General features: G+C 37.2%; 1 protein-coding gene across 3 annotated transcripts; it reads right to left on the bottom strand.

Moving 5' to 3' along the window:
• Positions 1–366: 366 nt before the first annotated feature.
• LCA5 (lebercilin LCA5) lies at positions 367–26,694 on the bottom strand. 3 transcript variants are annotated; one of them, XM_087718827.1, is made up of 8 exons: positions 26,576–26,694; positions 14,520–14,798; positions 13,004–13,530; positions 10,878–11,015; positions 8,364–8,460; positions 7,508–7,656; positions 6,102–6,246; positions 367–3,093 (listed from the first exon to the last, which is right to left on the bottom strand). In XM_087718827.1, the coding sequence occupies exons 2-8, from the start codon at positions 14,713–14,715 to the stop codon at positions 2,297–2,299; spliced, it is 2,049 nt and encodes a 682-aa protein (XP_087574953.1). In that variant the 5' UTR covers positions 14,716–14,798; positions 26,576–26,694; the 3' UTR covers positions 367–2,296. The 3 variants fall into 3 exon arrangements, with proteins under 3 accessions (XP_087574953.1, XP_087574952.1, XP_087574954.1); XM_087718826.1 differs by lacking the exon at positions 26,576–26,694 and adding an exon at positions 26,349–26,486; XM_087718828.1 differs by lacking the exon at positions 26,576–26,694 and adding an exon at positions 25,839–26,244.
• Between the last annotated feature and the right edge of the window lie 815 nt (positions 26,695–27,509).

Genomic DNA, 27,509 nt, shown 5'->3' with positions numbered 1-27,509 from the left:
TTTTCTTTTCTTCTCTTCTTTTTGATTTATTTGTATTGTTAGCTGTATTATCACACTGAACAAAGCAAAAGGAGAGAGACTTTGTGACTTAGATCTGTCTCATGAGTATTCAAGCAGCATGGAAGTTGCAACAAGCCATTTCACCTTATTTATCCAACAGGTTGCTATTGATTCCATGTGCAAAATGGAATTTTAAAAAAATATTCAAGGTAAAAAGGTTCCAAAGTATATTAAAATCACATGGACTACAGTGATCATAAACACAATTGTCGTAAAATCAAAGCTAGTCATAGCTTCCCCATTTCATATCCTTGGAATTAAGTACAGAAATATTTATGTTAGCAAAAAATAGCAGAGTACTTGTGCTTGTTCGGGTCAAAAATACAAATACTTTAATAAAAATATATATATTTTTAAAAAAATCAAGCATATTTCCAGAAGTAACTTGTACATAAAATATAAATGTATAAAAAACAATTAACATTTACATATTTTCAACCAGTACAGACAAAATGTAGTGTGTATATAATGCAGAACTTGTATTTCTTCTCAATGAAACCATTTTTTTTAAAGAAAAAAAATACCAAATCTTTATTTGTGCATTAAAAATGTAAGGAAATCTAGTTATTTACAAAGATGTACTAATAACCAAAACATAATCCTACCATCTCGAATTGAAAGCTAGAAAATATCTATGACAAACTAAACCTAATGTGTGTGAATTCTGGATGATTACAGAGTAGAATACTAAAACTCAGGGTGCACAAAAGCCTTTTGTTTTGCCAATGTGTCACAGGAGAATGTTTCCCTAGAGTCCACTGAACTCTTTCTCCAAATGCTCAAGTAGCCTGGAGGCTAAACTAGCAATTTGGGAAACTAACAAAACCTAAATGTTACTTCGGAACTGCCTGAACCCACAATTTCTGCCGGTAAACAATATTGAGTTATTATTAAGATTAACTAATAGTAATGAAAATGGGAAAATTTAGTGTTTTCCTCTTTCCTCTTACTTTTCAACTTAGTTCTGTGGTAACCAAGAGCCGTCCCTTTTATATTTCCATAGCTTTGAAACTTACTCTACAAATGAATGTTTTTCTTGCCTTTAGCTGCAATTACTTGGGATCTTGTGCCTTAAGAGATAATCAGCATATAATAAGAACATGTTTAAATGGTTCAGATAAAAGCCTTAGGTTAAACAATTCTGTACGTTCATAGTAATACATCAGCATCCTTCTCATTCATTCATTTTCTGTGTTCATATAAAGCATAGAAATGATGTTCCTTAGGATGAAGCAATTGTCTGTAGCCAAAATGAAAAACAAAATGAAGTGTACATCTAATTATGGGCTTCAGGTCTTCAGGCTCAGGCTAGCCAATCCCTTTGCTTATCTTTTTAAATGTTTTTCAATTGAATGTTTTATATTGATAAGACATTTGGTTCAACCCTCTAGGGACGTTAGCATAATCACCAAAGTTACATTGTACAAACACTTCACTTTGCTAAATTGATTATATTCATGTCAGTAATTCACAAACCAATTATTGTATTGTAGATTTTTAATAGAGCTGGAAAGGTACAATTAAAGTAGAGGTAAATTTAATGGGCATATATTTTTTGTTTCCCAATTAAATATTTTTATCATAAGCTTTCCAACAGAAGATATAACAAATTACAACATTCTCTATATTGCCACCAATCCTTAAATAGTCAATTTTATTCTATGACAGAGGCTGATAAACTTCTATTACATTTAAAGCAAACATTTAGGTGTATTATGCAAAACTAGAACATAAACTAAGGTTACAGGGACAATCCAACTGTTTCTGCAGTAATTGTTTTGCCTGCAAACTCAATTTCAATAATTTCTTCATAAAGAATTCATAAAATTCTTCATAAAGGAAGCACTCTCTACAAGAGATACTTTAAAAAATGGTAGTGAAAAGAGGCCTTAAATAAGAAAGGATTCAATTTTTTTTAAAAAACACCCTCATCTATTTGGATGTGCTAGGGAAATGTCAATTTGAAGTGACTGATGACAAATATGTAGAGAACACTACTTCCTTCCAAGAAGAGGGCCAAGTGATTCTATTAATATAATTCAAATAGGAAAATAATTATTGAATACATCTTATTTTATCTGTTAATTGTCATCATTTTTGCTTAGGGCATTAAATAAAAAAAGTTGCATTCTTGATCATTCTCAAAGCTACCGTATATAACTTAACTTCAATCACTTTGAATTTATAAACTGTAAACATACTAAATATAACTATTTACATATTTTACAGAATAAAATCACTGCAATAATACTTCCTCAATATCATCTTCTAAAGAATCAAGTGCCTTAACTGCTGGTCTATTTGCTGTGTGTTGCAGTCGTTGTCTTTGGGATATAAAGTTCTTTCCTTCACTAAAAAACAGATCAGTGTCATTTTTAATGTTGACCATGTTTCCTTTAGCCTGAAAACCATTGGTTGTATTAGCGTCTTGTTGAAAATCATTTCTCTTAGGTGGAGTGATTGTATTGACATTGCTACCAAACAGCTGCTCCATTAAATTAGACTTTCTCTCTTTCTTAGTATCGAGACCTACGTTTTCCTTAGTGAGTTCATCTAAGAAGTCAATTTTTTGATTAAGCCAGCTTGGCCTTCCTGACCCTTTCCCAAAGGAAGGTACATAACTACCAAATATCACATCGTTGCTTGTACATGTGATGTCTGTAGACTGCGGTTTCTGGATTTCTTCTTTGACAACTGTACTGGTTCTGCGATCTGGTTCTGGCAAACCATTAGTCACTTTCTCTATTGTCTCTGACAAGTGGTGCAATCTCTTATTTTTTCCCAATGTATAAGGTACAGTGATGGCATCGGTGGTAAGTTCTTGGGAAGCCGTATTTATATTGTTTTGTGTTTCCTTGTCGATTTCATGCATCTTGGCCAGCAGAATTTCTTTCCGTCTTTCCTCCTCTGTTCTGTCATGATTCTGTGTTCCTTCTTCTGAAACACATACTTCTGTCTCTATCTTCACTTTTTCATTTCCAAGCAAACGACTGTTTTCTTTCTTCTTTCTGCCTGATTCTTCTTGCTCCCATTCTGAAGGTTAAAATGCAACAAATTTAGATCTACTTATTGATTACATTGACATTCACACATGTTGCTAAAATATAGTTTATAGTATGACATACATAAGTTGAAGCGAGCCATTTTTTTCTCCTCCAAAAAGGCTGAAAAGAAATTCAGAACTTATGCGTTTCCACATTTGTATCTTGTCGTCTAGGTAAAAAATAAACAACACACTACTAATACTATACAGTGGTTCTTAAAAGTGGAGTGATTGTTGTTGAAACCTGTTGAAATTTGAAAATGTCTGTGTAAATATGACCTAAACATGACCTATTCTTCATGCCACTCCTAAAACTAGATGAAGAAAAAGCAATTTAAAAAATCAAAAACATTATCCTTGTTCATTTATTCATTGATCCAAGGCTACAGATGTGACAAAAGTTCATTGGAAGGAAAATTATTGTTAAGTAACAATTAAGTGCAATGGCATAATTCAACATGTTAGTTATAATTTACAATTAGGATATACTTGATTTTTAAATAATGTAAAGGGTAGTGTTTACATAGTTCTTTTAAGGACAAGCAAATATAAAAAAATGGTTTTTTAAAAGGGCTTTCTTTTTTCTTTCTTTTTTTAAAGGAGGAGAATGGAGCTGGAGGTTAATATTTCTATCGTCTATGTAAAGGTACTGTAATGAAAGGGCAAAACCACTAATTTCCATGGAAAGGTAGATGAACACACACCTATAAAGAGGATGATATACAAAGATCACCCAGTTCTTCAATTTGTATTCCCTGTTCCCTTCGTATATCAGTTCAGATATATGTAGCAAAATATTTAAGTGAAAGTTCATGGAGTCATAGATATCTAATCCTACATAGTCCAAAAATCCACCATTTACAGCATCCCCAACAGATGACTATCCAGCCTTTGTTCAGATACCTCTAGCAAAGGAGAGTCCATAATAATCCTATCCCCTGTTGAACAAGTATATTAGAAAATTTGCCCAGAATTTATTCTCTTGTACTTTACACTCTTTGTGACTTGTCTCATTTTTAGAAATATCACAGAACAATTCTGCTTCGTTTTCTACATCAGAAGAGTCAAAAATATGTGACCCACAAAAATCCTGAGTGTGGCCTGAACCAAATTAAAATGGAATTCAGAAATAAAATTAAAATACAATAAAACACAGAGTTCATGCTTTTTAAAATGAAATAGTAAATTAAACCACCAAGCACAATAAAACACTGGTCTTGCAAGATCCTGCAAATGTTTAACACACAGAGTGAGAGGGGGAAAGAGAGAGGGGGGGGGGGAATTTGTCTCCGATGCATAAACTCATAATGTACATATAAAGTTGTGTGTCTGTGTCTGTATCTGTGTATTCATACACATACACTCATATTTATACTATACAGACAGATACACACACACACACACACACACACACACACACATATATGGAGAGAGATATTCCCAGTAAGGGTATGGCTAGCTGATGAGAGCTAAATAGCTTGAAATAGATCTATACTAGTCTCCCTTTATTTATTTATCAGCACAAATACAACAATCATATATATATGATTTTTACAACCCCTGGTAAGCCCCAATTATGGGAGGAAGCTAACTGCTTCCATCATCTGTCAATCGGCTCATCACAAGAATCCATCACGACAGAAACCCAATATTTTTACTGTTGCCTTTGTTATATTTGTGTTTTTTTTATTTGTGCTGATAAATAAATAAAAGGAGACTAGTATAGATCTATTTCAAGCTATTTAGCTCTCATATATATATATATATATATATATATATATATATATATATATATATATATATATATATATATATATATATATATATAAGAATTCCAGAGGCTTATACAAAAACAATGAAACAGTCTCAGTAAACTCAATACAGTAAAACAACTATCAAAGGAAAAAAAAACATTAAAATGTAGCATGTAGCTATGCAGTTAAAAAAGCGTTCATTTAAAAAGTAGGTTGCTTCTGAATTGCCATCTTGAAAATGTCCAAAGAATAAGCACTTACCTTTTAATTTGAGACTAGATAACATGGGGATGGTCTGTATTTTTTCCAAGTGAGAGTACCATAAACTGCGTGACGTAACCTTCTTATACCTATTCACTACCACTGCCAACTCTACAGGTAGAACCATAAGCAGTAGCTCTCCTGCTGTTCTTGACATAGGAGTTGGGTTGTATTGGGGAGGCAGGTTTATGTAGACTCTGTGGTCCGGAGTTATTTAGGTCTATGGAGACTGCCATCATTACCGCATTGAGCCAGGCACTCAGAGGGGATAGCAGCATCTAACAACCATTCATTTTAAAAACAGCTAGGGAAGTCAGTCTTCATTAGTACTTGGTTAGGCATCCACACAAAAAAATCCTAGGAGCTGAAGGCTTGATAAGCAAAAAAACATCCAGAAGAAGGTATTGGTAGGCCACTTCAGTACAGTTACCAAGGACACATCCAGGAAGTTACCAGTGATTGTATTCAAGAGAGTTCTTATCTTTTGCCTAGAGGCCCTCAATACAATGTCAGTGGTTTTTAAATTGTTTCATCCAATTACTGCTTTTGCCTGTCTCTATTAATGTTATTACACCACTGTAATAACATTCACAGCCATTGTTTTCACAAGTGTCTTGGCACCAGACAGTTCCAAACTGGATCCTCAACTCACAAACAAGCAATTACAAATTGCTCCATTATCCCCAGGACATGTCCAAATTATCCCACTGGGGGTAATTACCTCCAGTTTAAGAACCACTGATCTATGTGATAGGATTCGTTTCACTGCCCCACAACAATCACAGATATACTGTACAACAACAAAAAAACCTTGTCCATATTATTTACTTATTGCAATGTAAAAATAAAACATTATGTTTATCAACCGAGATGAAATAATCATTATATAAGAAACATAGAAGATGATAATTGGAGGAAGTGTATATATTACATAATGACATTTTCATATATAAATCCTGCAAATGTAAACATTTCTACTTTACCTTCTCTTAATTTCTTGGCTCTTTCTTCCAGTGCTTGGAGTTCTTGTTCATTTTTTAGTTTCTCTTCTCTTTCTCTTTCTTTTTCTTGGTTCTGTTCCTGCTTGAAATCTTCTCTTTGTTCTTTCGAATCTTTAACTGACTGTTCCTAAAAATATAAATGTGGAATGAAAAACTCTTCAAAAACCATTTGGATGAAATTAGAATGAATATTGTCATTTCAATTCATTTGCAATAACTTCCATTAACTAAAAATATCAACAAACGATGATCAAAATACTCCTTTCGTACTTAAGGAAGATGCTACTATCTGATATTCAAGATCCCTTTTAGCTCAGCCATTGACTATTCAGTTCTTTAAGAGAGGGTTTGCAGGGAAAGACTCTCACTCAAAGAAGCAGATAAAAAGATGCTGCCTGATTCGGTTCCACCACAAAACCGCGTTCGACTAAAGGGTGCTCGACGAAACCGTGTAGCTGACGTCATCACAGCGCGACAACAGCGTGGAGAAAAAAGCACGCTGTAAACGCTAAACCTAAAATTAACCCCTAAACCTAAACCTAACCCCCCTAAACCTAACCCTAAACCTAACCCTAAACCTAACCCTTAACCTAACCCTAAACCTAACCCTAAACCTAACCCTAAACCTAACCCTAAACCTAACCCTTACCTTAACTTGAATCGGCTTGCTTTAAAAGCGCTATTTAAAGCACCCTTCTTTCTCCGCGCTCGCTGTTGTCGCCCTGTTGATGACGTCAGCGACGCGGTTTAATCGGGCGTGCTTTAGTCGAGCGCGGTTTTGTCGTGCCACGGCCTGATTCTTCTACATGACTTTTAGCTGGATTCAACTCACAAAACTTTCAGGTTTTAGATATCTGAAGAAACCTGGGCATTCCTACATTTTATCATACTAAAACTTAGATTTTCAATTTGCAATTACAGGTAGTTCTTGACTTACAACCAAATTGGAACCAACATTTCCATCGTAAATCCTTGTGGTCATAAATTGAGTCGAACCAATTATATGCCAGTTTTACAGTGTTTGTTAAGTGAATCACAAGATCATTAAGCAAACAATGCAGTCATTAAGCAAATCCAGTTTCCACAGTCAGCGCTTTCCCCCCCTAAAAAAGTGACAAAAAGGTTACAAATTGCAGGATGATGCAACTGGTCGTAAGTGCACACCAGTTGCCAAATGCCCAAATTGCGACCATGTAATTGCAAGGGTGATGCAATGGTCATAAGTGCAAATAGAGATCATAAGTCACTTTTTCTGACTTATGTTAAATGAATGGTTGTAAGTCGAGGACTACCTACTTTCACTTCAGCACAAACTTTTCTAATGACATGGAGGGAAGCTGGTGAGTAAACAGAAGACAGTAAAAAGGGAAATTGCAGTTTCAACTCACCAATTGGAGATGCCCATCCTCTTCCTTTTTCTCCACTATTTCATCAGAAATGAAGTCTGATGACAATGGAAATTCTATCGGGGAAAAGTATCCAGTAGTCTGCACTCCTTTTGTATTCTGTACTTCTCTTCCAGTGTTTTTCTCAACAACTATAATAAATTTTATGCTGCATTTTAAATAATTTTATTTAAATAAACAGTTTCAGCAACTTCATACCCACTTATTTTATTAATAATATGAATGACTTAAATGCATATCAAAAGGGAGTCCCTTAGAACATCTGTAATGGAATGTGGAGCTATAAGAAGACTGGAATGCTGACAGCAATAAAGATTTAAATAGCAATAGCAGTTAGACTTATATACCGCTTCATAGGGCTTTCAGCCATCTCTAAGCGGTTTACAGAGTCAGCATATTGCCCCCAACAACAATCCGGGTCCTCATTTTACCCACCTTGGAAGGATGGAAGGCTGAGTCAACCCTGAGCCGGTGAGATTTGAACAGCCGAACTGCAGAACTGCAATCAGCTGAAGTAGCCTGCAGTGCTGCATTTAACCACTGCGCCACCTCGGCTCTCAAAAACCTCTTATAAAGCCAATTGCTTCTTCACACATAACAATACTGCTACATAATAATTTATTCTTCTTTAATCAAGCTAAGAGTTGGTTTGCTTTAGTTTTCAAATGCAAAAATTAGAATAAAGATTGTTTACTTTTCAAACGGTTAAACACTAAAAAGAACAGGCAATGAATTAAATGTGCTAGAAATATTGAGAAATCACTCATTGAGTGATATATTATTTAAAGTAAACCTTCACTATTTTGTATACAATGGTTAATATAGTACCGGTATTTACCTTTTTTTCTTGGTGTGATATCATCTTGTTTTTTGGGTGAGTGTTTTAACATACGATTAGCATATATATTTTTTGCATCTAATTCTCTCTCTTTTTCCTAATAAAAATAGAAACATACAGTCAGAAAACTAAGCAATTCTTATATTTTTATTTCTACAGTGCCTCGTTAAGATTTTTGAGATATGCGCCCAATATTTATATTTCAATTTTTATAAGAAATATGTGTCTTGAAGTTTAGTTATGTGAGTAACCAGATAATTCTGAAGTATTCAAACTGTTCAGCCCAGATGTTTTATTACTATGATATGATATAATACAACTTCTCTGTCCAGAATATGAACTCTATACTCCTGAAAGGAAAATAACTTCTAGATGTGGGATGGGATAACATAAGATTATGTAACAAAACGTGGGTACCATGGTTCAGTTTTATAAGGCATAAATGACCCTGTGAAACAAGGATATAATTTTATCAATCTTTAAACTGATAATTATCAAGTTTTTACAGGGGAATGTACTATATATCTGCAGTATAAGGAAGACTTCTTTTGAATAACATTATTTTACAGCCCTAAATATGATTAACAAGCCTAATAATTTAGACAAAGCCAGAACACAATTTTATATCACGGGGATTCTCAAACTCCATAGTACCGTAATTTCCTAAAGCAATAGCATGAATTTGTGTAACCCTACCCAAAAATATTGTTTTTCATTGGGGTTAGGGTGGATATATGTCTATTTATTTTTAATAATTACATTTTGATCTTTATATAAAATAAAACTCTGAATCTTACACATTAGTAAAATAAGGTTGGATAAAATAAAATTGAGATTTAGTTTTGCTTAATTCCAAAATTCAAAGTCATGTTTTTAACAAGGATGATTTTTCTTACTTTTGCATAATTTCTGAAATCTGAAATTTATTACGAAGGCAGCCATTGTCAATCATTAGTTTGATTGGTGGTGGTGGGGGAAGTACAGGTAGTCCTCAATTTATGGCCACAAATGGAACTGGAATTTCTCTTGCTAAGCAATGCCGTCATAAAGCACGATGCCATGTGATCATATCACTTGACAACAGAGGTCCATCATTAACCAAATTCCACTGTTGTTAGCCATGGACCCAGCTCAATCCAACCATTCTGGACATCTTCCAGCCCTGAGCCTCGATAAGGAAAGGGATTACTTCCTCTTTAACTCTCTTTATCCATCTGTTTCCCCACCACCACTGTTTCTGTTCTTTTGGTCACCCTTTACCCTAATCTGCAGGGCAGCAAGTAGTCCCAGAATGCACGGCTCGGGGGCTGCTTGTCATACTGCAGCTCGGGGGCTTTTAGTGCACTGCAAGAAGCCATAGACAATTCTGAAACTTAAACCACAGAACAGTGTGGAGCAAAGCTGCCATGCCCTGAGAAAGCCCTTGCAGTACAGTGCAAAGCCGCAGGTAACTCAAGTTACCCATGCAGCATAGCCAAAGCCACAGCCGTCTCAGCCAGTTGCCCTTGCCACCCTGTACTCCAGCCTTTCCAGCTGACCCTCGCCATCTTCTTGCTCCTGCTGTTTAAGTGGTATATGCCCTCCATGGCCCGTTGCAAGGCGGCTGCTGACCACATGAAACCATCTTCCCCAGATCTCATGGCTAAATCACTCTACATGACCTTAGGCAGGAAGCCTGATGCGGCCAGAAGCTGCCTTGAAAAAAGCCAGGCCAGACATGTTTGGTTAGCAACAGGAACAAGAAACTGCAAAGATCAGTTAGAGTGGCAGGAGCTGTGAAGGGCCAAGAGCCAACAGGGCATAAATTGGGAGAGGAGATAGGCAGATGAGGAAAGCTGAAGTGCTTATGTAGTCAAAAGTGTCAGCGGGCTTGCAGGTGCCAAAATTTTATTCACCTGATTGGAGGGCACTGCAACAGCTGTAACTTCAGGGACCAGTCATAAGTTTCTTCATTCAGTGCCACCATAACTTTGAATGATTACTGAACAATTGGTTGTAAGTGGAGGACTACCTGTACATTCCCTTGCCTTAAGTCAACTTTCTTAAAATGCTGCAGCTTGCAAAATACTGTTAGGCTATACACTGCTTTTGGTGCTCACTCAGAACAGAGCCATACTGAAATAAGAACCATAATCTTTGCCCCTTCTTCCTTCTCTTCTGTTTTAATTCCATCTGCAGAGATAACATCAGTTCAGTGAGGACTTCTATGTAAAAAATTTATCATTCAGGTATGCTCATTCCACCTTTCAAAGGCAAAAAGTGATGTCTTTAAAACAAAACAAATAATACTTGGGCTTCATGCAGGACTGGTAAGCCTGCTTGGAAATAAAGCACAAGGAATGGACTCTCTAGAAACACACTGCAACCTACATTCGAGAAACGCTGTTATATCAAAAACTATAATTCAATTTCCCGTTAATAGTTATGTTGAACTGTGTGAGATATAAAAAAAGTATTTTGGATTAGAAGATATGTTATTAAAGATGTTCTATCCCAGACAATACCAATTTTTACCTTTAATTTTTGTTTCAATCGTTGGACTTCCTCTTGGATAATCTTATTTTCTTCTTGGGCTTCGTAAAATTTCTTTTTCATAGAGTGCAGTTGTCTTTGGAAACTGTTATTGGTAAGATCAAGCTTCTTCTCAAATTCCTACAATTCAGCATAATAGTAAAATCATCATGTTTTGGTAAAAATATTTTTAAAGGGACAAAACTGGGGAATTGTTTGCATATAATTATATGTATAAGAGCCACTTTGGTGCAGTGGTTAGAATGCAGTTCCGCTTCTGCTGACTGCCAGCTGACTGCAGTTTGGCAGTTCCAGTCTCACTAAGATCAAGGTTGACTCAGCCTTCCATCCTTCCAAGGAGGGTAAAATAAAGACCCAAATTGTTGGGGGCAATATACTGACTCTGTAAACTGCTTAGAGAGGGCTGTAAAGCACTGTGAAGCTGTATGTAAGTCTAAGTGCTATTGCTGTTGCTATTCAAATACTTTTCTAAAATGAAATATTTCATTTCATTTCATGGCCCTTCTCAACTCTATCAAAATATTTAAGTTATAAAGAATTTCACTAATTTCTCTTATTTGCTGACGTCAGTGGTTGGATGCAATATGCAATGAGTCAAGAAATTGACACTTGTTATTTTCATGACAAAATGTCACCTAACATCTGATGAACTGAAAGGCAATATAAAGATGTATAAACTCATGGGTGTATCTTATGGAAAGTCTGAATTTTAACTACTCAAGAGGCATCAAAACAGAAGTGCTTTCTGTTTATCATAGGGTTTGAACAGAGTTTCATGTTTTGCCCTACCTGGACAAATGCTACAAGTACAAAGGCCAAAAAAACGTTCCATCTGCTCCATTTTCGAGCTCTGTATTACTGTATGCTAACCTTTTCATACAGTATAAATTTCCCCTAACTTTGCATTGCAATTTAGAGAGGCAGCATATGGTCATATGTAGGACCTTAAAGAAGAAATAACTTGATGACAAGTTCTAGATCCTGCGTTAGCAAACAGTATTAAAAATTAATTCCTAGTCAAGTCAAGGTTTTATCATGGTGATAAGGAGGCTAGAAGTGGTTGGAGACTTTTTGCCAGTTGTATTCAGTTTTATTCAGCTTTAATAAAGTTTCATGTTATCATTAAACATTCATATTATTCTACTTCCTTTTTCATTCATTTAAACTCCTATGCTTCAATTTTCAACTCATGGTGGGTGGCAAATAATAAGAAAAGATCCAAACTCCCATGTTGCCTGTCCTCTTGATATTCGGCTTATTTAATCTTCCTAATTTAAGTGTTTTTATTATCTTTTAAAACTTTTATATTATTCTGCAGGCCTTCCAGAGTCGCTTGAGCAGTGCAATGGGAGGCATACAAATGAAATAATAAGTCAAGCAAAATTAAATCAAATTTAACAATAGCACAAAAATATTATATGCGTGTTCCCATAAACTTAACCCTAAAGCTGCATTATTAACACTTGCAAACACAGAGTGACAGAGTAACCTTAGAAATTTTATTTCTATGAGTTTGATGAATGAAGGGCCTTAAATAATGGAGGAATTACTGTAAGAGAAGTTTAGGGACTATTCTCACCAATAACCTGTCTCTGCATCATCTCTATGTAATTCCAGAAAATCCCCATTCTCCAGGTTTTCTTAGAACATAGGGGAGCTGGTGAAAACTACTTCATCCTTTTCTATTCGCAGGTACACAAAGCCTTCTGTGAACTCAGCTCCCCTCTTACAATCTTAAGGATCCAATTAAGGATTCTAATGAATTAGTAGTATGTCAAAAGGAAAGGTGAATTTAGAATTTAATTTGCAGTGAAATTCTATACATATTTATTTAGAACTATAAAGTATGTCCAGGAGTAACAGCCCCGCTGTTTACTGGCTAAGATTTTACATCTGTGGATTATAATGGCAATGTTAGTAAATAGCATATGATACTGGTTCTTTGTCAGATTCAAAGAAATCACAAGACTAAATTGCCCTGTTTCCATTTAATTTTGTTTTTGTTTTTCCTGTGAATGAGTGGCGGGTAAGTGTGTAAATATGGCATGCACCATAGAATGTACAAAATAAAGCGTATCTTTTAAAATGCTTTTTTAAATGGCTCTCACCTTAATTTTCTTCTCACTGTCTTCCAGTCTAGTTACTGCAATTGCCAGCTTCTTTGCCAGCTCATCCCGTTCCGGGAGATTCTTATCTTCTGCAAGTTTTTTCACTTTCTGCAAAGTACTTTTAGCTCTGAATAGCTCTTCCTCTGAAGCCTTGAGTTTCTTCTCAGTTGTTTGTTCCCTTTCTTGTGTTTTTCTTAAGCGCTCCTTTAGTATTCTCATCTCATCATTATGCCGCGCCAGAAGTTGAGAGATTTCATTTTCTGTGTCTTCAAACTTATGAAGGGCTTTCTCATGTCTGTACTGAAGCTGCTTTAGTACCCTATTTTCTTTCTGCAACTCATCAAGTTTGACATGCAGCCCAGTCAGTTCATTACGAAGCTCGTTAATTTTCAGCAGCCTAGCAGAAAGCACTCTCTTTGTAACAAGGCTGATATCTTTGGCAGGAGACTCCCTGGTGAGGCTCTGGGAGTAAAAACCCCAGCGGGTTCTCTTGCTGGGTGCGTATTTAGAGTAAAACGGCTTTGTGGCTACAAAGAAATACAACAAGGTTAAGATTGCAATGAAAATTAGTAAAATCGTACCAGGACTGAAATTCCTTAAATGTACAATTTCATAGCTTGCAAACATATTACAACAATCTCTCAAATGTTCACTTTGAAATCAGCAATCAGCACTCTTGCACCATTTATTTTTTTTAATCCTGATTTTCTAAAAGCCTTTTAAAAAGGAAGATACCAGTCTAACAGAGTTCAATATTTTAGCACATTAAAGGAGAACCTGAATTCTTCAAATATACTGTAAAGTTTAAAAGCACTTATGGGTTAGGGTAGGAGAAGAGAGGCAATAAAGTTGTACAAAAGAAACAAGGAGAAAAACTAAAAATAGATGACTCATCTAGCTGAAACAAAACTAAAATGAAACTAATACTGTATTTGGTGTGCAAAAAATCTGAATCATTTAATGGCAGTCCATCTAGTATTATCTGAGTTTTTGCAGCCCGAATACTATGGTAAACACATTGTGACTAATTAAATATTCAGTCTGTAATTAAAAATAAGAGAAAGCTTTGTCAATCTTTTAAAAGAACAGTATTTTGTACTGTCTGTTTATGCACTATTATTGCCAAATGAATGTTTAAATGGTCATGATCAGTTGATCTGTTAACTGAATAAGAGACTTAATAATACCTATTCTCTCTACTGACTTGTATCTAAGATGCTATACTATGAGGTGAAGAAAGGAGATATTTATAACTGATTAAATTCAATTAATACATATAATTACAAGCACAAAAATATGTTTCAATTTAATTACAAAGAAAAAGCAAGCCCGGGTACTTTCTTTTGAGTAAATTGTACTTTTTTTATTTTAAAACCTAAATGTTAATTTTTTTATTACAAATGTCAGCTTAACTTTGAAATATGCCATATTTCAAAAGAAATAATCTTATTTTCATATAATTTATTTAACACTATGACACACACACATAATAAATTGTGTTTTGCCAACTACTTACCATGATAATCTGAATGGCTTTTCAAGTTCTGTGTTTTACTGCTTCTATTTACAGTTTGTATAGACTGCGTGCTGATGGTTGGAGACTGATCAGAAGCATGCGATGAATCATCATCTGAGTAATATGAATTACTGCTTTTATCACTGTCTGATTTTCTGCTATGCCCAGAATCCAGACTCCTTCCTCCTTCCTCCATTACAAGAAACTTTTCCTCAAATAGTCATTTTCCAGATGAAGGCTCATTACACAGTCACTACTGGCTTCTTATCAATTCATTACCTAAGTTTAGAAAGAGTTGCTGACATCACTTTGGCAATCAATATTTCTCATGTATCTTTTAATCCAAATTCAAAGAAGAAAATGGAAGCTGATTATAATAACCATTTTAAAATGAATGGCAGTGGCCAATAATTCTTCCACTTAACGTTTAATTAAGTCTTATTTATGTACATTTGTGAAATAAACTTCTGCAGATTAGAGTTTGTTAATTATAAGTCATGTTACACATTACTATTTTATCATTACTTGTAACACAACAGAGGGATTTCTTCAAAGGAAGATATTAAAAAGCATATCCAGAAGGGCAGCACAACACTTGAAAAAAAATACATAATAATAAATAATTCCAAAGAAATAGATATATGAATAAATCATGTTCAGTATGAGAACATTCATAATTTTATCAATTATTAATTTATAAATACATGAAAGTCCTTTGATTTGAACATAGCCAAACATTTTTAAAGTTAAGCAAATATTTAAGATGGTCTCAACTAGTTGTTATGTTCAGTTTTTTTAAGCATCCACAGTTCTTACTAAATCAGACCAAACTTTAATCTATACCAAATATTCTTTTTCAAAATGACTAATTATAGGACATGCTGCTGCTGCTGAATCCTTCAGATTCCCAGTGATTCTAGATTTTTCTCCTAGGCGCTGCTTGGAGTATCCAAGCATGGGTTAACTTCAGCTTGCTGCCCAAGGACTGAGTTCAAACTTCGTGTAGCCACGCCTCCTGCTCCCTTTAGAGGCCAGTTTTAAAAAAACTCAGTCGCCCTAAAAGGACGCAGTTGGGAGCTCCAGTCCTTAATTACATGGTTGGACTCTCCAAACAGTAAAATAATGTAGCCTTTTATTATTTTTCTTCTAGAAATAGCATAGGATTGTGACCATCAGTTGGAATGGCCTTTCCTATTCGCGTAGAGCAGGCTGCTCGGAGTTAGGCTGCCTTCCGCGTTATCGCGGTTGAGGCACCACGGCAGGGGGGCTCGTTAGCAGCTGCTGACAAGCCTGGGGCCAGGTAGGTAATTGGGGGTGGGCAGAACGCTGTCTAAGCTCTCTTGTAGCTGCAGAGACTGCCAAAGCCCCTCCGCAGTTTCCCATAGTCCCCGGTGCCGCTCTGAGCCGCACAGTGGCCATTTTGGACTGTTTGAAAGTGGTGTGAAAATTCCTGGGCCATTTTAAACCGCGCTGTCTGACTCCTTAGCAGATCGCCGCTGGGAGGGGTCATTAATTGAAGGACCTCCAGATAGGTTCCCTAGCGGCCGCAGGGTGTTTGGATGTTGTTTTGGCCATACCCTGCTTTAATTTAAGCGTGGATCTGCGGGCACTCTGGACTTTTCTGTAACATGCCTTTTTGTCCTGCTTGAACTATCTCACCCAGACAGAGGCCCTTTGCTTGGATTTGGGACTTCAATTGACTATTGCCTTATCACCATCTACAACAACCCTTTGGTGTAGAGTTGACTGGTTTTGCCTCGCCCCTTCTGCATGGCATCCACCAATGCAGCCGAGAAGATAGATCAAGCATTCTCACCTCCCTCTAAGCCAGTGTTTCTCAACCTTACCAACTTGAAGATGTCTGGACTTCAACTCCCAGAATTCCCCAGCCAGCGAATGCTGGCTGGGGAATTCTGGGAGTTGAAGTCCGGACATCTTCAAGTTGCCAAGGTTGAGAAACACTGCTCTAAGCGTAGCAGAGTAAAGGTACCGGGAACCCTCCAAAAGGGAAGCAGCTCAAACCTCTGAAGATGTCTAAAGCATCAGCTAGGTTGGCGGAGCCAGAGGGCCATGTTCAAGGCCATTCTCACTAAGGTCAAGGCATCCTCCATCCAGATGGGCTTCTCAGGCCAGGCCAGCAAGAACACCACAGAGCAAGGAAACAAGGAGACCACTGGGTTCAGAGAACCAGGGGGCCCTGGAGAAACAATTTCAAAAAACCCAAAGGTTTAAACGGCCTCCTCCCCCCACACCCTGTGGAGGCTCCTGCCAGGCCTTCTCTGCCCTCCTTTCATAGGGAAATCTCACCATCCCTGGTGGAGGAAGGGGACTTTGATCTATCGTCAGACCACTCAGGGGAATCCTCAAATCCTTCCCTAGTGGGAAGGTTAATACAGGAGGTCTGTTCCCTCATAGAGGAGGTGGTTCCCTCACTCCAACCCTTAGATCTAGGGACCGTCGCCCAGCTGAGGATCAGGACCACAATCTCTCCAATGAAATGAGGGAGGTCATTGCCAGCGCAATATCTCAGGGCATTGCTGAGGGCATGAGACAGGTCACTGCCTGCCTCGCCAGAACCGTTCTAAGGTCAGGCTTCAGGAGCAAGTCCCAAAGACCAGACAGGAAGGTCTATTTCCCTGGCTTCCTCAGCTGTAAGTGAGGAATCCGAGGCAGAGGAGGGTGGTCAGGAAGCTCTGGAATTGTCGGAAGATGAAAATCTAGCTCCTGATCCCCCCCGCCTTTTCTGGATTATTTAAACCTTCCATGTTCAAGGCCATCCTCACTAAGGCCAAGGCATCCTCCATCCAGATGGACCTCCCAGGCCAGGCCAGCAAGGACACCACAGAGCAAGGAAACAAGGAGACCACTGGGTCCCCGGACTCAGGCGCTGGCCTCTTCAAGGAGGCTTCTCCGCCCCAAGAGCTAGTTCCAGTTCCCCAGCTGTTCCTGGATGTTATTCAGCGTCAGTGGGCTCAGCCAGGGTCCTTGGCCAATCCGAGTGGGGTAGATAAGCTCTACTCAATGGAGAGCAATATTGAAGATCTCTTAAAGCTTCCCCTGGTGGATGATCCCATAGTTGCCCTAATTTCCAACTCCATTCTTCCAGCCGATCTGCTGGAAGGACTTTAGGTGGAGAATAAAAAGGTGGAGAAGTCCTGTCATAAGACCCATCAAGCCATTGCATGGGCCATGAAGGCCTCTTCCTCCTCCTCCTATTTCAGCAGGGCCTCACTTTTGTGGCTCTGTAAACTACAAGCCAAATTACCAGCTGGCGACACTATTCGGCTGACGCTTCACTTAATGCCACCAAATGATGATGGAAGCAGAAGCCCTAGGGCGATGGGCAGAGTACCACCTCGAGTCATTGAGAGCGGATCACATCTGGGGGAAGGAGAACGTGACAGCGGACTGGCTAAGCAGAACGACCATTAGCAACTCGGAATGGCGAATTCATCCATCTCTGTTTCACCAACTGACCCAGAGGTTTGGCCTTCCCACGATAGACCTGTTCGCCAGTCCAGAGAACACACACCTCCCCCAGTTCTTCTCAAGGTTCCAATGTTGCGGCGCGGAAGGGACGGATGCCCTTCGATGCTACTGACCTCCCAGCCTAACCAGGATATTCTTTCTTCCCACCCTGGGACTACATAGCTTGGGTATGTCCCATGCTTGGACACTCCAAGCAGCGCCTAGGAGAATGACCGTTGGCTTACCTGAATGGTTGTTCTCTAAGCACTGTGGGAGTGTCCAACCCCGCCCTGGGGCATCCGCAGGTGCGTATGTTACCACCTCTGAGGACATAGAACATCTGGTTACAACATCCTTCTAGGACTCATCCCTTCGTTTTTTAAAACTGGCCTCTAAAGGGAGCAGGAGGCGTGGCTACACAAACTTTGAACTCAATCCTTGGGCAGCTGAAGTTGAAGTTAACCCATGCTTGGACACTTCCACAGCGCCTAGAGAACGACCATTCAGGTAAGCCACAGTCATTTTCATTTAGAACATAGACTTCATACTTTTTTTATCATTGGTTAGACTTGTTTTCCCCAAATTTGTCTACTCGAAATCTTTAAAAATTAAATCTAATATGAACAGGACTATTTTTATAGTACCATATTATATAAAATAGATCATGTAAACATTAAAAGTCTGGTACTCAGTGGAGAAAATACTGAACAATGAACCAATATTTTGACTTCCTTTATGACAACATACAGTCTTTCATGTTCTTTCATTCTAATATGAGTAAGAAGACTCTCCATATTGTTTAGCATATGGAAGTTTACTATATTATATTTTAGCCCCTAAAACTAAATGTCTCAGAGCATAAAATGTCCTATGGCATTTTATCTCCATCCTTTGCCGCTAACTCTAAATATCATTTGTTCATTTCATCAGTATAATGTATAATTTCCTATCTTTAAGTGAATGTGCATCTTCTTGGTTTAATGTTCCTTCTCGTCAGAAGTAAATTTAACCATTAAATTATGAAATGAAAGTCACCTTTTAAAAAAATCACCATTTTTGCTATAATTCTGATCTCATTTATCTAAAAACTACTTCAATAAATCTCCACAGATGCCTTTTGGAACAATTCTTGCCTTTGGCATGATTATTTCGACTTTAATGTTCATTTGACAAAATAAGAAAATGGAAGCTTTAATTAAAGAGAAATTGTGTAGAATTAACTGGGATGCCTTCCACAGTAAATACGTTGTATAGAGATGAAAAACAGAGATCCGCATTTTAACACATCAGTGTAAATTGCAATGGAAAAAAGTGTTTTCAAATTGAGGAATTCATAGTTATTTGGAGTAGTCATAAACGGATACATACATATATGTCACATTTCAATTTACAAATGCAGCTTAAGAAAAATTGCACAGTTCTCTAAACAAAATTTTATGTGGGAATGTATTTTTTCTGCATTTACATTTACTGAACAAACTCAGAAATAATGTTTTAACATTACTGTTGTAATTCTAGGCCAATTTTTTTTCTGACAAGTTCTACTGAATTTAATGGGATGTACTTTTGATTGTACCATCATAAAGTAGCAACCACAAATCAAAAACCATAACATATTAATAACTGAGGAAAGCTTTCATAACTAAAGGTAATGTTAGAAATGTTCTCAGAGAAAGGTTTTACAAGTATAATGTTGTCCTATCTACAGTTCCTTATAAAATTAATTTGCTTTGAAAGTTGTGCTATGGATGTGTTTTCCTAAGACAGATTTTTAGCATTAACATTTCCCAGTAGAAAAAAATGATCACATTGTGGAAATATAGCATTAAATGTAATTAGTTGCAGTAAAGATACCCCTCAATTTGAGCTTTATTCTTAGGGACCACAGCCATGCAGTTTTCTGGGCAGTATTACAGACATGGTTTGTTATTATGTACATCTAGATGTTTTTTTCAATGTTCTAATGTAGCCTGCAAACGTAGAATTGCTAGGCAGTTTCTCATCCAATAACTTGCCAGGCCTGATCCTGCTTAGCTTCTGAGATCAGCAAGGGCTCGATAGGTGGGTAGGTGCTGCCACCTGCTGAGGCAACTGTTATAAACAGAAAAAACTAATGCTTATTTGAGGAAAAATTGTTAAATATGTCTAAATTCAACCATAAATTCCTAAATTAGATATATCATGCTCTTCTGCATGTTTTGGTGGATTGTGACTAAGGTATTATTATTTATTTAATAATAATGTATTATTAATAATTTAATAATTTATGTATTATTAATTATTTAAAAAGTTACTTTGTTAGTTCTTTTAAAAGCATTTTATATTGCATTGAGAAATTCTTAAAAAATAAGCGCATATTTAGGAAAATACGATTTTCTATTCTTAATATTATTCCCTTCCTGTTTACTAATGAAAGCGAAATTTACTAAGAAAATGCCAATAAATATATTATGAAGATAAATCTCAAAAGAAGCTTCTGGTAACTTTAAAAAAAAAAGAAATAGTAATCGTGGCCTGACTATTACTAGTCAAAGCATCCTTCTAGAACAGGAGTCTCCAAACTCGGCAACTTGAAGACTTGTGGACTTCAACTCCCAGAATTCTTCAGCCAGCCATGTTTCTATCCTGGCTGGGGAATTCGGGGAGTTGAAGTCCACAAGTCTTAAAATTGCTGAGTTTGGAGACCCCTATTCTAGAATTACTATCTTTCTACAGTTTTGCAAATTAGTTAAAGTTACAAGATGATAAATATTTAAGAGCACAGCAGGCCATCCTCAGAAGAACCTTACCACAAACTGTGATTGGCCTGCTTTCAGCAATAGTTTCCTGCTGGTTTTGCACATATCCACGTGGAAACCCAAACAAAATATTTTTTTTTAATTTGTTTTGCCAATAGGGAGCTGAGCGCAAATATTACTATAAACCCCCAAAGATGCAGGTCTCATAGGAAAGAAAGGGAAGCAGATGGGCTGGTGTCAATATCAGATGCACACTGACATCAAAAGTGAAGTGTTGAAACACTGGCAAGGACAACTCTGGGAAGGACAAGGAGGGAAATTAAGGGAATGGCTGTCATCTGCAAAGGTTAAAATGGGCCGAGCCACTCTAATGGCTGTTGAAGATGTGCTGCTGCTTTCAATCCAGAAAGAAAGTGTGGCTTTGGGGCCTAAAATAGATTAAGCAGGGCTTGTACTGCTGAAGGCTTTTTAATACAAGTGTGATATAAAGTCCAAAAAGTGTTTGAGAACAGAAGTGGGGAAAGAGTGCTGGAGAAGAAAGGGACTGGCATGGAAATAATATGACGACCTTCAGTGAATTTGAATATGGGGAAAAAAAAGAAAAAGAAAGGTCTTAGTTGCAAAAAAATAATTAGCTAGATCAGGGGTAGTCAACCTTTTTATACCTACCACCCACTTTTGTATCTCTGTTAGTAGTAGTAGTAGTAGTAATAGTAAAATTTTCTAACCGCCCACCGGTTCCACAGTAATAGTGATTTATAAAGTAGGGAAGTAACTTTACTTTATAAAATTTACAAAGCAGAGTTACAGCAAACCCCTACCGCCCACCATGAAAGCTGGAACGCCCACTAGTGGGCGGTAGGGACCAGGTTGACTACCACTGAGCTAGATGAAGGCCAATTGCCCCTTTGTCTGAAATAGAGATAGAGGGATAAGGGTAGATAGATAGAGAGGGAAAAGATTGCAGCTAATACTTGTGCTTCTTCAACTCTTCAGTAAGTTGAAAAAAGTATTAGAATAAAGTACATATTTATTAAGCTTGTATCCTAAAATAGACATAGTTAGATGGTTAAGAATTGATCAGGGCTAACAACTGGAGTTCAGGAGAAAAAAAATCTCTCACATTTAATTTCAAAAAGACTGTCTTATCTACCCTAAAGGATAAGGATCAACTGTTGACAGTAGAATGTGGAGTAATTTAAGTGAATCCAAATTGTTTTTGCAAAACTGGATAAAGAATTGAAACTTTTTTTTACTTTTATTGGTAATGTGAATAAAGAAGAAAAACAAAATACTGTTTTGCGCTGTCTCTTTTCATTCAGGTTCATTGAACCCACAGATGTGCCCTGTAACATGAACCATATTATTTAAACTGCTGTGGCATTAAGAGTCTGATCTATTTATTTAAATTTTTAAACAGTCTAAGAGCTTCCAACAATAATATTTATTGCCTAAATAAATTTTTACATTTTACATGAACTTAAATATAGTCTGCCAGGCTCTGCCCAGATTAATACTCTGCCAACTTTTAAACTAATTTCATCAGGCTAAAGAAATGTTAGTTTTAGAGACTATTGGTTTGAAATTTGTGTGACTTCAGCAATTGTAAGGACTTTAACAATTAAAAAAACGTCTTAGCTATCATGAAACCCTTTCATTTAATTTTAATTACTATCCTTTTAATTTCAACAAACACACACATACATTCATATCATCCTGAAGGTTATCTACATTTTCTTGAGTACTGTGAGAAGATATTATACCTATTTTCAAATAAGCTAAGAATTTTAGCTGCTAAAATAGCTTCACCCCCCCCCCCCAAAAATGGTTGAGATTATTCACTGATAGGCTTATTTGAGAGTATATACAAGTAGTCCTCAATTTACAAAAGTTCATTCAGTGACTGTCTGAAATTACAACAGCACTGAAAAAAAGCGACTTATGACTGTTGTAGCATCCGATCAAAATTCAGATGCTTGGCAACTGGTTTTATGACAGTTGCAGTGTCCGGGGGTCATGTGATCATCTTTTGTGAACTTCTGACAAGCAAAGTCAATGGAGAAGCCAGATTCACTTAACAACCTTGTTACTAACTGAACAACTTCAGTGATTCATTTAACAACAGTAGCAAAAAGAATTGTAAAATGGGGTAAAACTCACGTAACAAATGTCTCGCTTAACAACAGAAATTTTGGGCTTAATAGTGGTCATAAGTTGAGGCCTACTTACACTTTATCCATAAGTATGGTATATAAAGTAGTCATGTTTCCCATATATACTCGTGAACAAGCCCATTTCTGGATAAAGTGACCAAAATACCATGAAAAATATATAATCTGTTGATTATCCATAGGTAAGCCAACTGTGAAAATTAAAACATACAATTATTTTGATGGTTAGCTTACCTGCAGCTGTGAGCTTTTTCATGGTACTTGGATTAAAAATTTGAGGATCAGTTTATCTATGAATATATGTGATAGTTTAAAATTCAGATAGATTTTGGCTAGATGAGGAAAGTAGTAAAACAACCCAGAAAAAAACGGCAAATCACTCTGTATGAAAAACTGCCAGTTGAGTTTGACTGGTTGAAATTTTAATGTGCCTGGAATAAAATTACATTTATAACAGCTACAATAGCATAGTAGAATTTAAAATCATGAAAACCTATTTCTAGCCTTTCAGAATCATTGTATAATTTTTCCCTCATGGGTTTTATTTTCAATGATGTTCAGTTACCCGCATTTTTCGGAGTATAAGATGCACCAAGATTTTGAAGAGCAATTTTTTTTTTAAAAAGTAGGTAGGTAGAGGGATAGAGAGGAAGAGAAAGCGAGAGAAATACAGTAGATAGGTAGGGAGAGAAAGAGAGTAGGTAGGTAGGTAGGTAGGTAGGTAGGTAGGTAGGTAAAGGGATAGAGAGAGAGAAATAGAGATAGATAGAAAAATACAGTAGATAGGTAGGGAGAGGGAGAGAGGGAGTATGTAGGTTGGTAGGTAGAGGGATAGAGAGAGAAAGAGAGAGAGAGAGGTTGGTAGGTAGGGAGAGAGAGAGAGTGAGTAGGTAGGTAGATGTTTCCAGGTGTATTTATCCATGTGCTAGAGAAGGAAATCGCTGAAAATCTGCAGCACCTAAGACTTTGTTTCTGCTGGCACAGCACTTGATCAATGTAATTCTCATCAAGCAGTTAAAAAGCTTTCCAAAAGGGGAGGGAAAGTTTTTGCACTCTGCAAACCTCCCCAAAACGACCTGTTTTTTGCGAAAACAGCCCCCCCTTTTTTTTTAAAAAAAAGAGAGGCATAAATAGCCTTGGGGGGGCTTGCAGAGTGCTCCTGGGGGTGGGGGTGGGCAAAAATGAGAAAAATACAGCCAGTTTTTTGGGAAAACAGGCCCGTTTTTCATCAAAAAAAAATTGCATGCATAGCCTTATGGAGGCTTATAAAGTGCTGCTGGGGGCTGGTGGGGGGGGGGGCAAAAAGGCTCATTTCTGCCCTCCCCAGTCCCCAGGAGCTCTCTGAAAGCCTCCATAAGGGTATGCACGACCATTTTGCTGAAGGGGGCAGGGCTTCATGGAGAAAAAATTATGTATTCGATGTATAAGATGCACTCAGATTTTCAGCCTCTTTGAAGAAAAAAGTCTTATACTCCGAAAAATACGGTATATAGAACATGATGTACTTCAATGTTTGTTTCTTTAGGAAATTGAATAATAAATATAAAAAGGGATTTTAAAAGACATGTAGCTTCACTTGTTTACTTTGATGCAATTTTCTTCCTACTTTGTCATTCTGGCTATAACATTGAATTCTCAGGCTTCAATTCAAGTACAAACTTGAATAAATTCAATGCAGTTTCAGTTTAACAGCTTGTGTACTGGACAAATAATACAACAATACATCAGTTCTCATAATGCAGCACAGAATTAGTTTGCTCTCTCTAATGCTGATGTAATGACTTGAGACTATACAATTGTCATAACAAAAGAAATATTTATGTTATTCATATGCACACCTATCCATTAAGGAAATAAAAAAACCTAGTAAATGACGCCAAGAAGCAAGTTAGAAAATATATTATTTCTTTTTAAGATGTTACTTAATTGAGCAATATTACACCAGGTATTTTAATATATTTATAATGTATAAATATAGCAAATGAAGATGGAATGTTTCTCAGAGTTGCATAATCTGTGATATCTTTACAGAAACTTGATATTAATCGTGGGAACTGATTTTTTTTTAAAACTACCCCAACATTCTTATTTTAAGCTCAAAACAAAAAGTAATCACCTAAATAAATAAGGATAAAAGCAAATTTCATTCAGTCCACGTTTTCCACCATGTTGCAATCTCAAAGGAATCCTTTGGGGATATTTTACCCCATGAGATATCATAATGAAAGCAAAACACATTTTCCTCTTCCTGCTAATGTAAAACAGAAGTACATCATACTAAATAATACGGAAAAATCCAAATCATTTGTTTATTCTGAAGTAAATCCCAGTGCTCAATGAAATTTATTTCCTAGAAAGTCTGCTTATGACGATAGCATTTCGATTATAAATGTAATACTTTAAATTTCAAATAGTTACATTAATCAAGTAGCAACCATGAAGAAAGAAAATGTTTTGTCAGTAAAAGCATGCTCCTAAAGAATTGTATATTCATTTGATCTAACTACCCAATCTGAACACACCTAATAAAAAAGAAAATGGAAAAAAAATACACCAATATCTTGATTTTCCCCATATTATAGAAGACATTCTCATCAACCAGTTTTTCGAATATTACAGGAAGAAGAAAGGACCATCAGATTATTAGGGTAAAAAGAAGGTATTTTGTTCTCATATTAACTTTCCATGGTGATCACTCCACTTCACTTCTCATCAAGATCCTTATGTTTGATGCTTTTGAAATATTAACATAGTTTGGTTGCAAATTCTGGTCTCATTAACTTCCACTGAACTCAGTGAGATTTGGCTGTAAGCAAGCACAACTAGGGTTGCATTCCTTTGCAAATATTTCAGGTCCTTGAACTATATTATCTTTTAATTATCCTGGGTATAAGTAAACATAGAGAGTTACAGAAAGAAAACAACAACAACTGAACAAGCACCTTTGACATGTAAGAAATTCCGTTTATGACATTTCTACGCAAACTCAAGTTGTATTAAAATCGTGGTGTTATCTTTCTAATCCACTTTTCCTCCAAGGGAACATCAGCCGATATCCTTTCTTCCACTTTTACTCCATAACAACCCTCCTGGGTAGGTTCGGCGGGCAGAGAATGATTATCCCAGGATTACCCGGCGAGTTAAAAAATGCATTAAGAGAGCTGGGTCGGGGAGGCAACTGACCCATTCTATGTGCCAGCCTCACTGGCAACCCAATAAAGCCGCCTGGCTTTAAAGGAGCCACCAGTCGTTTTACAGGGTCTGAAAAGGGGGAGGGGGAGGGAAAGCTTTGATAAAACGACGAGGACGCGGGGGACGTATGAAGCAGTCATTTCCCAACCTGGGACAGAGGCTGCCAGCGAGGCACCGAAACAACGCGACCGCCAAGAAACTTGCCATCCCGCCCGCCACCCAGGGTTTCCGGCTTCCTCCCAGCGAGCCCCTCGCCCTACCTGACTCCGGGGGCTCTTCTTCCTCCCCCCACTGACGGAGCCGGACGGTTACCGGGACTCCCTTAAAGGCGTCACCGCGTCACCAAGGCGCCCCAGAATATTTACAGCAGGTTCCAAGGTAACGCGGGTGAAGAAAGCAAAGGGGCGGGGATAAGAGGGAGGGGAGGAGGAGGAGGTGCCTCTCAATGTCTGTCCTATTGGCTGCCCGCTTTGTCAAAAATCCTCACCTGAAAAGCCAATCCCCGCGTTTGATTAGTCCGGAAAGGGCGGGAAAGAGAGGAAGGGCGGCGTTTTTTTTTTTCGTGGAGGGCGGGGGGAGGGAGGGGGGAGGCTATGCAGGGAAGCGTTCTTATTGGTTGGTGCACCGGAAATTCCGAGAGGAAGGGGAGTCCTCTGATGATGTAGGCGGAGTGGTTTTTATCCCAGCTGCGAGCGGCGAGTTGTCAGTCTGGCGGGGTCTAGTGTTGTGTTCGCGCTCCGCTAATCTCGTACTAGGGTATCAATTCAAACTCCCTGAACGCTGGAGCATGGCTAGCCTCAAGTTTCTTCGTAAGCTCTTCAAATGTGCTTTTCCTAAGCAACCTTAAGAAAATAAGGCATATTAGATCAATATTTTATCTTATTAAGATAAATACTTATTAAGGTATATATTGATCAAATATTATCAATATTTCCTTATTAAGATAAATATAACATTCTTTTTAAAAATCTTTTTTGTACTCTAAAAAGGAATGACACCAAAGAGCCATGCATTTTAATCGCAGTGAGAGCTCAATTTAGTAGACATCCGTGATACAGAAATTTTCGGGACCAGTCATTTACAAATAACATCATGTCATCTTTATGCAAATGACACAAATCGGTGCAGTGCTGTCTCTTTATATTTAACGGATATTGGTGAATATTAGAAAGCCTTTTTCCAATTAGTACATTAGAAATGAGCACAGTATGAATATCAATGGGCATATTCATTTAATACAGCTTAAAAATGCCATTTTTTGTTATTTTTGCTTTGTATTCATTCAGCGATTCAAATGCTATATATACTCCAAAGTGCTTTTTATTATGAATGAAATCCCTATCCTTATTTTATCTGCATTTTTTAAAAATTGTGTTTTCACCTGAAGTGGCTCATAGAAGATTTTTTGTTTTAAATGTGGA

This window comes from Thamnophis sirtalis, unplaced genomic scaffold (genome assembly GCF_051295495.1).
Source record: "Thamnophis sirtalis isolate CommonGarterSnake01/CBP01778 unplaced genomic scaffold, rThaSir2_p1.2 scaffold_6, whole genome shotgun sequence".
Lineage (NCBI taxonomy): Eukaryota > Metazoa > Chordata > Lepidosauria > Squamata > Natricidae > Thamnophis > Thamnophis sirtalis.
The sequence above is the reverse complement of the archived record's forward strand: the minus strand, read 5'-3'. Positions and strand labels throughout refer to the sequence as shown.